Source organism: Papaver somniferum, chromosome 4 (assembly GCF_003573695.1).
Source record: "Papaver somniferum cultivar HN1 chromosome 4, ASM357369v1, whole genome shotgun sequence".
NCBI lineage: Eukaryota > Viridiplantae > Streptophyta > Magnoliopsida > Ranunculales > Papaveraceae > Papaver > Papaver somniferum.
In genome coordinates this window covers 159133116-159146294 of record NC_039361.1, presented here as the reverse complement: position 1 = coordinate 159146294, position 13179 = coordinate 159133116, and the positions used below count along the sequence as shown (strand labels likewise).

Sequence of the window (13179 nt, the reverse complement as noted above, 5' to 3'; positions counted from 1 at the left end):
TGAGCTTTGACCAATATTTTTGGATTTGTTTGGATTGTCTAATACTTAGAAAGGCTGGTAGTCTTATATTTACTAGTTTCTGTGTTCCAATTTCTGCTCGCTCATTTCTCTTGTGATTTCTTCATTAGTAATTTCTTTCTTTCTTCTTTGAATTCTTTTTTTTTTTAAATATCAAAAGCAACTGATGGATTCTTTCTTTAATTAGCATCAAACTACATACCAATTACGAAAATTAAAACATAGTAAACAAACTTAGTAAACTACATATCAACTAACGAATTCAACAAACTTCATACCATTTAAGCTTAAAACACTTCTTCCTTCTTAGGCTTCTCTACTATTCTTCGTCTGAGTTTTCTACCTCTATGATTCCTCCGGCTCTTTCTTGTTGATAAACAACAGACCTTTCTTGGACATATGCATAATCCATTCCCGGTGGATACTCCTTCAGAAAATAGTTAGCAGTTACGGGAACACCGGTAGCAAGCCTAGTGTGTAAATCCTTGATAGTTGCTGCACCCAATCTTGCCTTTTCCTCTGGGCTCAAGTTGCATAAATCCAACCTTTGAGCTTGAGCGGGATACATAAACGTTTCTTGATTGCATATAGTGCATCGATAATACTGAATCCGATGTAGCTGACCTTCTTTGCAGCGTATTTCCTTTGTGGAAGAGATTTGAACACCTTTTGGAATCCTAAAGTGATTGCAAGCCATAATTCTACTCTTCCTCCTGATCTTTTCTTTTATCTCTTTTTCTCTCTGTTCTTTCTTATCTTGGCCGTACGGGAATGGGGTTCTTATAGTACGTTTTAAACCCTTGGATTCCTTAACCATTAATGCCTTCTTAGTAATTTCTTTACGTTTTCATTTTGCTTCACAGACGCCTAATCTTCTAGTGCTTAATGTTTGGTCAGTATTGCCTGCTTTTGAATTTTCATTATGGCAGTGATGCATGTATTAATTTTACACCATTTGTATCTTTGAATTTGTAATTAGAACATAATTCGAGGTATTGGTCTCCTCATCTTCAGTCTAATTACATCCATACATCTTTTCTCATTAATTTTCGGATTCATCTATATGGGTTATGTTAACTTGTATACCCGTATACATGTTAAGGTTTAATAAATAATTGTTTAATGGTATTGGAAATTGTGTTTTTTTGTCTTATTCTACTAGAAATTGGTAATTCTTGCACTAAAAACAACAAATTATGTTCCCAATGCAAAGAATTGTTGTTTTCATTGCAATAAAACAAACAAATCTTGCTTCCAATGCAAAAAAATGTTAATTTAATGCACCTTAACATGTATACGGGTATACAAGTTAAGAGGACCCCATCTATATTGCCTATCCTAATGTTTTATCCGTTTCCTAGGCGCATGAGGCATTGTTTCTTCATAGCCTGCAGATTGCATTAATTATCTGCGGTTGATGGCTTTGCATATAGACTCATCACTGACATTGTTGAACATCTATGATTTATCTTTCTATCGCATTTATTAACTCTTTAGCTAATTTTTTGACTCACACCTATGTTGGTTGTCGAGTTTCTATTGGACGAGGTTTTTAACTAATATAAAACCTGTCGATTTTTTTAAGGTGAGTTTTTCGAGAATCTGAATTAGATTTATTCTGCTGTTGTGAATTTTTTTTGGCCATTTTCCTTATTCCTTCTTCTTCTGCGGTAGTTCTTCTTATCTTCTTTAGTGCACTCATTCATATCAATCCGGAATTCATTATAAGTAGTTACGATTTATACAAGCACCTTAGCGGATTGTCTGTGGCACAACGGTACGCTAACTACACTAATATAGGTATCCTTCCTGTAACGCCTGCATTAATGAAAGACTATGGGATTAAAGAGAATAGTATTTTAGCTAGATTCTTCTCGACTGAGTTCTATTCTGTGGAAGATATTCGAGGAGTTCTTCGTCATTTCTGGGGGCTTAATATTGGGTTTCAAATAAGGGAAACCGATCCCAATCTTTTCATTATAACTTTTCGTACACCGGAAGACCTGAAATGGATTGCTTTGAATGGCCCTTGGTATCCGTTTGGTAATGTACTGTCTGCAACTACTGCGACACCAGGTATGCAAATAACAACAGAGGCAGTTAAGGAAATTCCTCTTTGGGCTAGTATTTCTAATTGTAGTCATGAAAACAGAGTAGGAGAACGACTAGGGTTAATTGCTAGTAGAGTGGGAGTTGTCATTCAAGTGTGTAATGGTACTGGGAGCTTTGATTTCTTACCTAGAGTCTTGGTTTGGGTTAACATTGAAAAGCCTCTAGTTTTAAAGCTGCTAGTTAAGGTAGATAATTATCCAGTAAGGGAACTCATCTTTATGTATCACAATCTCTCATCCAAATTTTGTAACTTTTGCTCTCGTTTTGGTCATAAGGCAAACAATTGTGTTATTCGTCAACATAGACCATTAGAAGACATCTATGATGTAACGCAGCACTCACCTGCCCCTAGTGATGATCTTTTTTGGTTGGATGATACTCCCATACAATACTGATGATCATGGGAATATGGAATCTGTTGAGAAGTTCTTGGAAATTCCTGGTAATAGAGAAACATTATATGAGTTGTTCAGAGAAGAGTATCCTTTGCCTGCAGCTCAAGTTGTGGTTCCCTCTGATGAGAATAGAGAATATGAAGTTCTAGTACCGGTGACATATGATGAAGATATGCCTCTTGCATCGTCTTCGATATTTGGAAAACGTACGTTCCCCTTCAATGTGCCTGAAAACTTCATCCCCTTGCATGGTTCTCTTTCTGGATCGATAGAATCGGGCAACTCAGAAACTAGGCGAGTCATCAATAGTATGGAACCTTTAGAGACGGAACCGATTCCTAGTCTTGAACCAGTACCTAATTTACCCAATCGAGCTAACCCTATACTGGTTCCGGGTTTTATAAACCGAAGATTATCCTTTTCTTCTTCTTCCTTTGAGGATGCTCAAGAGAATTTGGCTTCACCAGCGTCTGTGGGTTCTAGTTCTATTTCGATTAAAGAATCTCATGTTAGCCCTATTAATCATGTCATGCATTCATCTCATTCATATATTGCATCTCCTAGAACTCAGCCTAAGTCGGCTTTTAATATTGCAATCCCAGAATACCTTTCTTCCTTTTCTTCTGAGGGTTTGCGCATCTTAGTGTCGAATTCGGATGAACCGTTTATTTTAGATCAATATGGCTCCAATTTGAAGGAGCAAAAGCCGGATGAAGATGACATTGTACCAGTACCTTTCAATTTGGACTCCCCACCTGCAAAAAAGGTTGAATCCCAGGTACTTCTCAATCTCATTTCTTTTCAATTAGTATCTATCTACTTACTTCTGTTTTGATAAAATTCGATTAATTGCCTGGTATTATTCAATACTTTGATTTACTTTTCTCTGGTTTCTGCTAATTGTTGCCTTACTTCCATAGACGAATTAGGAGCCATATTTCTTTGCCTTAGGACCAATTATGAAAATTGTTGCTTGGAATGTCCAAGGTTGTGGAAACCCATTCACCCAAAATCACTTAAATCAGTTAATCACTAATGATAAACCAGAAATTTTATTCCTTTCAGAAACTAAATCCAAACATCATTTAGTTAAGAGACTAATTAAGGAGTATCCCAATAATCATATAGTGAACCCTGTAGGTTTAGCTTGAGGTTTAGCCTTAGCTTGGGTAGATGGAATCTACTTTGAAATAGTGCAATGGAATCTAAATATGATTAATATAATAGGACAAACTAACTCTGAGTCCAAAAAATGGTTGCTAACATGTTTCTATGGCAGTCCTTACCCAAATAATAGAAATGAAGCTTGGGATTTTCTAAAAGAGATTTCTGAACAAGTGGACAAAAGCTCAATGCCTTGGATCCATTAGGGGACCTAAATATGATATTTAGTCAAGATGATAAGTGTGGGGGATTACCTTTTAAAAAATATGATTGTATCTATTACCAGAATATCTTAAGCAATGCAGGGTTATCAGACTTAGGATATATAGGTTATGAGTTTACTTGGAATAATCATAGAGAGGGAGCCAGCAATATTCAGGAAAGACTAGACATAGTTGTAGCCAATTTAGAATGGACTTCTCAGTTCCCTAACTATGAATTATCTCATCTGGTGGCAGTTGGCTCAGACCACTGCCCAATAAGTTTAAACTTAGATACTAAGAGTGATAGAAGGGATTTTTCTTTCAAGTTTTACGATACCTGGCAAAAAGAAAAGTCTTGTGTGCAAACTATTAAGGATTCATGGAATCATATTATCAGAGTTTCCTCAACTGAATCCTTAATTTTGAATTTACAGCTTCTTCAAAATAATCTTTCTTTTTGGAAAAAGAATATTTTTGGCTTACCTTCTAAACATATTAAGAGAGTCTTAAACCAAATAGATAACCTTAATAAATCTACGCATGTTTTTCAAAAGGAGGATAAGATTAAAGAAAAACTCTCTGAATTAGAAAAGCTTTATGACACCCAAGAAGCTATAGCAAAACAACAATCTAGGGATAACATGATCAAACTAGGAGAAAAAAATACTACATTTTTCATACTAAAACCTTAAAAAGGCGAAAATGGAATAATATAGAGTGTCTTAGGAAAAGTAACAATGAAATAACTTTCAAAAGGCTTGAGATTCAAGACACTCTGAAAGACTTTTTCTCAAACCTTTTTTCTGCTCCTTTGCCTTCTCCTTTACCTAATTCTGATTGCTTCTCTAATATTTCCCCTTGTGTTTCTTCTGATGATAATGTTCTTCTCAACTCTGTACCTACTGGAGAAGAGATTTGAGAAGTTATTAAGCAGCTCAAACCAAATAAGTCACCAGGTCCTGATGGCTTCCCTACTAGTTTCTTTAAGTTAAATTAGGATACTGTAAGGGAACAAGTAATTTATGCTATCCATCAATTCTTTATTACTGGAACTATGCATCCGGAATTCAACAAAACATTTCTTTTCCTAATCCCTAAAAGTAGACATCTTAAAGACCCTAGTGGTTTTAGACTCATAGGATTGTGTAATACTATGTATAAGATTATTGCTAAAATTCTGGCTAACCGAATTAAACCTCTTCTAAATAATTTTATTTCTCCATTTCAAGCGGCCTTTCTCTCTAAACGGCAAATTTCTGATAACATCATTATTTCCCAAGAGATAATTCACTCCTTTAAGAAAAAGAAAGTGAAGCATGCTGGAATGGGTATCAAAATTGACATGTCTAAAGCCTTTGATAGGGTTGACTGGGATTTTTTACTTTCTTCTATGAGAGCTTTTGGATTTGATTCTAGATTTTGTAAGCTAATTTTCCAATGTATTTCTACTTCTTCTATTGTTGTCCTTGTTAATGGAAGTCCATGGGATTTCTTTAAACCAACTAGAGGTCTTAGGCAAGGATATCCTTTATCTCCCTATCTTTTTATAATTTGTATGGAAATTTTTTCTAGAATGCTCCTATCTAGTGAAGAGGAGAAAACTATTCATGGAGTACAAATTACTTCAAAAAATAGTCATATTTCTCATCTTTTCTTTGCTGATGATTGCCTTCTTTTTATTAGGGCTGATCTTAAAAAGTGTAGTAATATCTTAGCCTTAATTGATAACTTTAGTAAAGCCTCAGGTCAGTTAATTAACTTCGGAAATTCTGGAGTATTTTTCAGTAAAAATGTCCAGCCTAAGCATCAAAGGATGATTTGTAGGCTGTTAAAGATTAAAAAAATTGACCCTAAGGATACTTATCTAGGAACACCTCTTTTCATTAGTAGAGATAAAATTCAACTTTTTGAAAAAATTGTAGAAAATATCGAGCAAAAGATTCAAGGTTGGATTGGTAAAACCTTAGCTCAAGCTAGTAAATTGGTTCTGAATAAGGCATTTTTAGCTAGTATGGCAACCTACCAAATGAGCTGCTTTATCCTACCAAAGAAAATCACTAAGAAAATTGACGACTTGCAAATAGACTTTTGGTGGGGAAAAGAAACTAATCATAGAGGATATTATCCTAGATATCATTCTTGTCTATGTAAGCCTTTAAAAAAAGGAGGATTTGAATCATGCCAACGTTATGGAAGTTCCTAGGCTTTAGAAATGCTCATAAATTCAATTTAGCCATGATTACTAAATTAATATGGAGGATGTTAACAGAACCTAAAGTCCTTTGGGTGTCTCAATTAAATCCTAGATACTTTAGAAAAACTTCGGTATTTAAAGCTAAAGTTCCAACCTCTAGCTCTTGGATATGGAAATGCATCAGTAAAGGTTTACATCTAGTGGAACAAAATAGCATTTGGGAAATAGGAGATGGAGCTAGTGTAAATATTTGGGATGATAAATGGGTACCACAGTTGGAAAGAAACCTTAGTAGTTACAAAATTGATACTAATTCTAATTTAACACTTGTGAAGGATCTTTTAGACCCATTGACACTGAAGTGGAATCATACCATCATAGTTGGTATATTTCCTGATAATATAGTTAGGAAAATTTGTAACATCGGAATAGTTATTGGCAAACCTGACAAGCTTAGATGGCTTATTACTAATTCAGGTATTTTTTCTGTCAAGTCCATGTACAATAAACTCAATGGAAGAACAGAAAATCTTCATAACTTAGGACAACCTGATTACTTTTGGTCTCATCTCTGGAAGCTTAATGTATCTCAAAGAATTAAAAATTTTGGGTGGAAATTTTTAAAAGATGCTATTTCAACTAATTCGAAGCTAGCTAGATTTATGCCTAATATCCATCCTAGCTGCCCATTTGGATGTAAGGAAAACGAAACTCTAGAACATCTTCTGTTTTTCTGTCCATTTGCTCTAGCGGTTTGGGAAATTGCACTTTCACCTGTAACTCTACGTTTTAACTCCTCTACAACCTTTTTAGATATTTGTAAAGAACGGATAGGAAAGAAAGATACTTATATCTCTTTGGAAACAATTTTAAGTAAAGCTTGGTTTATTTGGAAAGAAAGATGTGACAGAGTCTTTGAAAATAAACAGAGAACGAGTACCCAATTAGGAATAGAAATCAATCGGTATCTAGAATTCTGGAGGAATGACAGAGGTGTATTAAGACGGGACATAGTCAAACCAGTAGAACCACCTAAATGGATTTTCCCAAAAAAATCTCAGTTTAAACTTAATATAGATGCGACTTGGATTTCAAGTTCATTACCAGCAGGTTTTTCTATAATATTAAGAAATGATACGGGTGATTTTAAACAAGGAAGAGCAGGTCCTATCTCAGCAACTTCCCCTGAAGAAGCGGAAGCCTTAGGTTTGTGGCATGGAGCAAGATGGGCACTGGACAACGAATGGGCAAATTTCAGCGTGGAAGGTGACTGTCAGAAGATGTTTGACTACCTGAATGGGAAATCATCTCAAATAGAATGGAAAAATCAATTGCTCATGGATGAAGCTAAGATATGCTTCGACAAATGCAAAAAAAAATGGGTTTTTTTAATATTCCTAGATTGGCAAATCAGGTGGCTGACACTCTAGCTAAGGAAGCCAAATTTTATGTAAACTTTACTACTTGGAACAAAAATCCTCCTCCCTTATATAAGTCTAATGTATGGGATAATCATCTTATCTCCATATTAGACAACTCTACTATTAATGTTGTAAGAGCAACCACAGTGGACGATCGAACCTATAACTATGGTCCAGAGTCGAGACACAGCGGGACGGAGTAAAGACTAAAATCTGGACCAAGATCAAATTTCAGACTATATTTGGTCTGGGACCAAGACCAAAACTATATATAGTCGAGCGAACGTATAATGTTCGTTTGTCACTCGGCGTGTATATAAACTACGATTCACATGAAGCGCACATATAATCTTCGTCCCACGAACAGGCGTGTATATAAACTACGCCTCAATGGAGCGGTGCTGAAATGTACGTCCGTCCGGGCATTGGTGAAGTTTACGCCCCCATGCCAGACGTTGATATAATCAACGCCCCACAACACCCACACCCCCGGCCCTTGTGGAATATGAAGATGAAGTTTACGCCTCAAAGCCTAGTTGGAAATGTGGAATATGAAGATGAAATGTACTTTTGAGAAACAAGAGCAGCTGATGGTGGTGATGTGTTGTTAGTAGTAGGACTGTGGATAACAACAGCTTCATCTCATGGTAGTGTTACTTGTGGAATATGAAGATGAAATGGAATTTTGAGGCGGAATTTTTATACACACCCCATCAGGCGAACATTTTATGTACGTCTGGTTATGGGTCGTATGTTATATGTACATTTTATGTACGTCTGGTTATGGGGCGTATGTTATATGTTCGCCCCAAACCCGGCCCTTGTAAAGTCTACGCCCAACAACGGGCGAAATGCATATAAACGCTCCATCCGGGCATGCAGAATACCACCGCCCCTCATCAAACGAACATTATATTGACGCTCCATCAAATTTAGTCTTCTACCATAGTGTTGCAACACGAACTAAACCCAAATTTTGGTCTAACTTTGGTCCTTTTTTTGTATTTGGATTTTGGTTATGATCGCACCACTGCAATTGCTCTAATGGTTTCTAACTCCCTAAGAGCGTCCACAGTGGGCGACTAAACCCAAATATTTGGTCTTTTGAACAGACGTAGTGGAACGTACTATCGATCAAATTTTGATCGACGACTAAAACCCAGAGTATATTTGGTCTGGGACCAAGACTAAACCCAAATATAGTCGAGCGTTGGTATAGTCCACGCCCCACCACCAGGCGGACGTATATAGTCCACGTTCCACACCAGGCGGACTATATAGTCCACGTCCCACACCAGGCGGACGTATAGTCCATGCCCCATATCAGGCGAACGTATAGTGCACGCCTGTTTTTTTTTTCTTTTGTGTGGGGCGTGGTTTATACCAACGCCCCACTGTTTAAAACTTTCAATTGCATGGGGCGGGCTTAATACCTCCGCCCCATTTTCTTCATTCTTAACATATAATCCCCGTCCCACACCAGGCGTTGGTATAGTCCACGCCCCACACCAGGCGAACGTATAATGTACGTCTGACCAAATTTATTCTTTCCATCGTAGCGTACTAAACCTAAAATTTGGTCTTTTTTTCCCTCTTTGGTCTTTGATTATACTCGCACCACTGCAGTCGCTCTAAGTTAGTCGTCTTTAATGCATTGCCAATTCACAAAAAAAAAATAAAAAATAAAAAAAAATATCAGTCAGTAATAATAATAGTAAAAGAAAGGAAAACATAATAAAATAAAATACCAGTCAGTAATAATAATAGTAAAAAAAAGGAAAACATAATAAATACCCTTAGTGTTGATGGGCCTTCACAAATACACGAGAGTATACTACGCAGTTACATTCACTTTTATTTCTAGGAACTGTGGATTCCTATTGTATCCATTTTGAGAAACTGTTCAAATTGCACATTACTGAACTGAACACAGCCATGTCGAACACATGCAAATGATGATAATTGAAGATATTATAAAGATCCTCAAATGTTTACAAGAGATACACAAGGTCAAACATAAGCCTGATATATTCATTAGGTGCTGTGATACTATATACATTCCTCTGGGTGTACATAAAACAAATTCTCAAGGCATCACCATATGTGAGTCCCCTTCGTAACGCCGACTGGAACAACAATTAGAGAAATAATCGCCTGTCAATGAGAAGAGACAAGAAATTTGGATCAGCACGGGAAAAAGGAAATGAAAATGAAGGCAGGCAGGCATCAAGTGGCGACCAAAGGCTATGAAGTGTAAACCAGCTACAATACCTAGATTAAACCCATTAAACATATAGATAGTCTGTGAGCGATTGTCTTGACAAAAAAATAGTGAACCTACGAAGTCGACCACTGGTATCCTTGTATATACCAGTTGTGTTGACCTGGAGTTAGGTTATCGACCACTGGTTCCCTTATATATGCCAGTGTGTTGATATTAGTCAGACTAATATCTCAATCCATTAGGATAGGTTCATTTTGGCGGAGGCCTTCAGACAGATATGGGAAACGCTGTTCACTTAGTAAACATCAAAACCATCTATGTTTTTCTATATCCATCTTCTTGATCTCCATGTGATTAGTTTTGACTCTGGATATTGATGTCCATAGTGCAACTATTTGAGTAGAGCTCTGTCACTTTATATGAATTTTAGTATGCTTGAGTGCAAACTCGTGTACATCAATTGGAATTTCGCATCAGGGTACTTCCTCATGTAGTCAATAAGTATGCCAACCAAGGAGATTCTATAGTGCCTTCCAAGGTATTGCGTAGATAGCTAAGGTCTGGAGTAAAGGTTTTGTGGGTATATCTCTTGTAATCCCTCCCGAGACTATAACTCGGCCACTAGGGCCACCTAGGGGTTTAAAGGCTTATTGCATACGCTAAATGCAATCGACGATGCCTGCGACAGTGAGTTAGGATTTTATTTTCTGTTTGATTTGCTCGAGGACTAGCAAATAACAAGTTTGGGGGTATTTGATAGGCACATTTTTGTGCCTTATATAATCTCAATTGTATATATTATTAGTGCTCGATTTTATATTTATTATGGCTTTTTATGTCCCTGTAGGTATTTTTGGAGAAATAAGCTTTTGCGGCGAAATTGGCTAAAAAAGTGGTTTTTGCGCTCGTGGGAGAAAATTACTATACAGACTCTCACTTTGGATAAGGGGTGACCTAATTACTAAGGGGCATCCATTTCCAAGCATGCTAAAGGGAGACCAACACAGGATAGGGGGAGGTCACTTTCTTCTCAAAATTCGAATATTTTTTTGCGGGAAAAATAACCAGTGAGCAACCAAATTTTCGTTTGGATTTCGAAGATGTTTGAGTGAGATTCAATCGCTGAAATTTGCTGGGCTAGACGTGATTCAACTAAACAAGCCTGGTATGTGCGCTGGAATCAATCAAATTGGGCTGGATAATCCAAAATAAGGAAACAGAGTTTGAGTTTTGTACGGGTCTCTGTTTGGGTTGATTTTTGGTAATTCAGGGAGACTAAACGCGTGAAATTGTTTCCTAAGGTAGTATTTTATCTAAGGAAGAGTTTAAGACAATCGAGAAAGCTCAGAATTGGCTAGGGAAGTCGGCAGAAGAGATTATTTCCGTGACTTGCACGTAAAGAAAAAGCGAGAATTAATCGTTATTTTTAGGTTTCTGAGTAGTATAAAAGGTGTGTTTAAGTCCCAGGAAAGGTAACGAAGTTACTGGAGCAGTTGCAGAGGAGTTAGAAACACTACAAAGCCATATTGATCAAGTTGCAGGAAACCGTATTCTGCTGCTGTTGCTGCTGAAGAACATCCGCTGCAAATAAGAACAGCGTCTCAAATTTGTAACGCTGCTACAGTGACTTCTTTGTAACGGTCAGTCCTTTGTCTTGCAACGCCAATACATCGTTGCAAACATCCAGTGTTATAGTTTTTCATCTTTAATCAACTTTTGAGCAACAAACATGTATTTTGAGCAAGTGATTAATATGAGGAGCTAAACCCCATTGTTGAGGCGATAGAGGAAGCTATTTTTCCAACAAGAAGTGGTATATTCTATTTTATTTATTTATTTGCAATTATTTTATGATTATTTGCCTTGGTTGAAAATTGTTTGAATGATCCTTGTTAAGTAATTGTGATTTCTTTTGATAGAACATACTTGGACCTAGGTTTTTGATGTTCTATGCTTTGGATTTACACTTGTTATTTTGAGAATCTACTAGTTGCAATAAGTTAGAATCAACTTGAACGAGAAAATTGCATAAATATAAATATTGGGATTAAATCACTTTGAACTTGGAAAATAGTGGAATCTTAGCCTCAGTGTTCTTTTAATATTGATATCATCTTTGATTGAGTTTGTGACAATTTTTAGTTTGTTTTCTATTTTATTTTTAGAATTTAAGTCTATATTTTATCCTTCGCAAGTCTGAGAACCGAACCACTTTTACCACTATCTACAAATCACATCATTGCAAGAAAAAGAAAGAATCATGATTCAATTATTTGGGTACCTAAATTTTGTCGCTTCCAGCAAACGCTGGCACATTTGGAGACAAAGATTCACAAAATCTTTCATTTAACTTCCTTGGGTTCGAAAATTGGTTCCTAACTTCGTATAGTATAGATATTCTCCATCATTATAGTCGTACCTTTTTAAAGATATATTGATGATGTGTGCGAAATCTTGATGGTATTACATTAGATGAATCATACATGAAATTTGGATTTTAGAGTTTACGAGTGTTCTTCACGGTTGATAGGAAGAAGAAGTGGAAAAAACACGGTTGATACGAGTGTTCTTTGGGCCCTTAATTTTTTCTCATGAAACGGTGTTTTTTCCGAGGCTATCTTTGTCCGACTCGTAGGAAAATGTTGACCAGGCCAAATTAGGTGAGTCTAGTACGAGTTTTCCACTCCCTTGATCCGAAATTCCCTTCCTTATAACAAAAGTGTTCAATTTTAGAAGCTATTTGATACCGAAAATGATTTGTTAACCTGGAAAATATTACCATCAAGACCTGAAAATTAGTCAAACAATCATATTTCTTTCAAATAGAATAGTATATATAATATCATAACGGATGAATTACCTCCCTACTAAGATAACATTCAGACGGATGAGTTACCGGCCTATTATAAGCAATAATATTAAAACAGATGAATTACCGCCCTACTAATGAAATATATATAATAATATTAAAACGGATGACTTAACGCCCTACTATAATAATATTGTCGACGGATGAATTACTGCCTTACTTAACTTATCTAAGAGCCGTGGGGAAAACACAGACACACCTCGTAGGGAAACCTCACAATGCATATCACACACAAACACATCACTGCAAACATCGTACATACAGATACAACATATACATCATACTCAAAGATACAAGAATAGTACATCAAAGTACACGAAATCATGCACACATATAGTAAAGTCTCATCATGCTAGCAGATAGAAGGAAGCTTAATGATAACAAGAAGGTTACAGAGTCCCCACCTGACTTGATGACAGGCCTCGATCGTTGTCAGTAAAAGAGTAATTGTTAATCACACAAGCACTTTAAGAGATTATCCAAAAGGCCCACACAAGGCTCATAACATAATCTCATACAATTCTCTAGTTAAAAGCTAACTGATCCATCTAATGGTTCTAAGCCCATTTATGGTTCTAC

The 13179-nt window shown here is 36.4% G+C and overlaps 1 protein-coding gene across 1 annotated transcript; it reads left to right on the top strand.

Annotated features, from left to right (window-relative positions):
• The first annotated feature begins 5045 nt into the window (after window positions 1–5045).
• LOC113273354 lies at window positions 5046–7516 on the top strand. Its single transcript, XM_026523089.1, has 3 exons — window positions 5046–5901; window positions 6162–6862; window positions 7016–7516. The coding sequence occupies exons 1-3, from the start codon at window positions 5046–5048 to the stop codon at window positions 7514–7516; spliced, it is 2058 nt and encodes a 685-aa protein (XP_026378874.1).
• Window positions 7517–13179: the final 5663 nt, after the last annotated feature.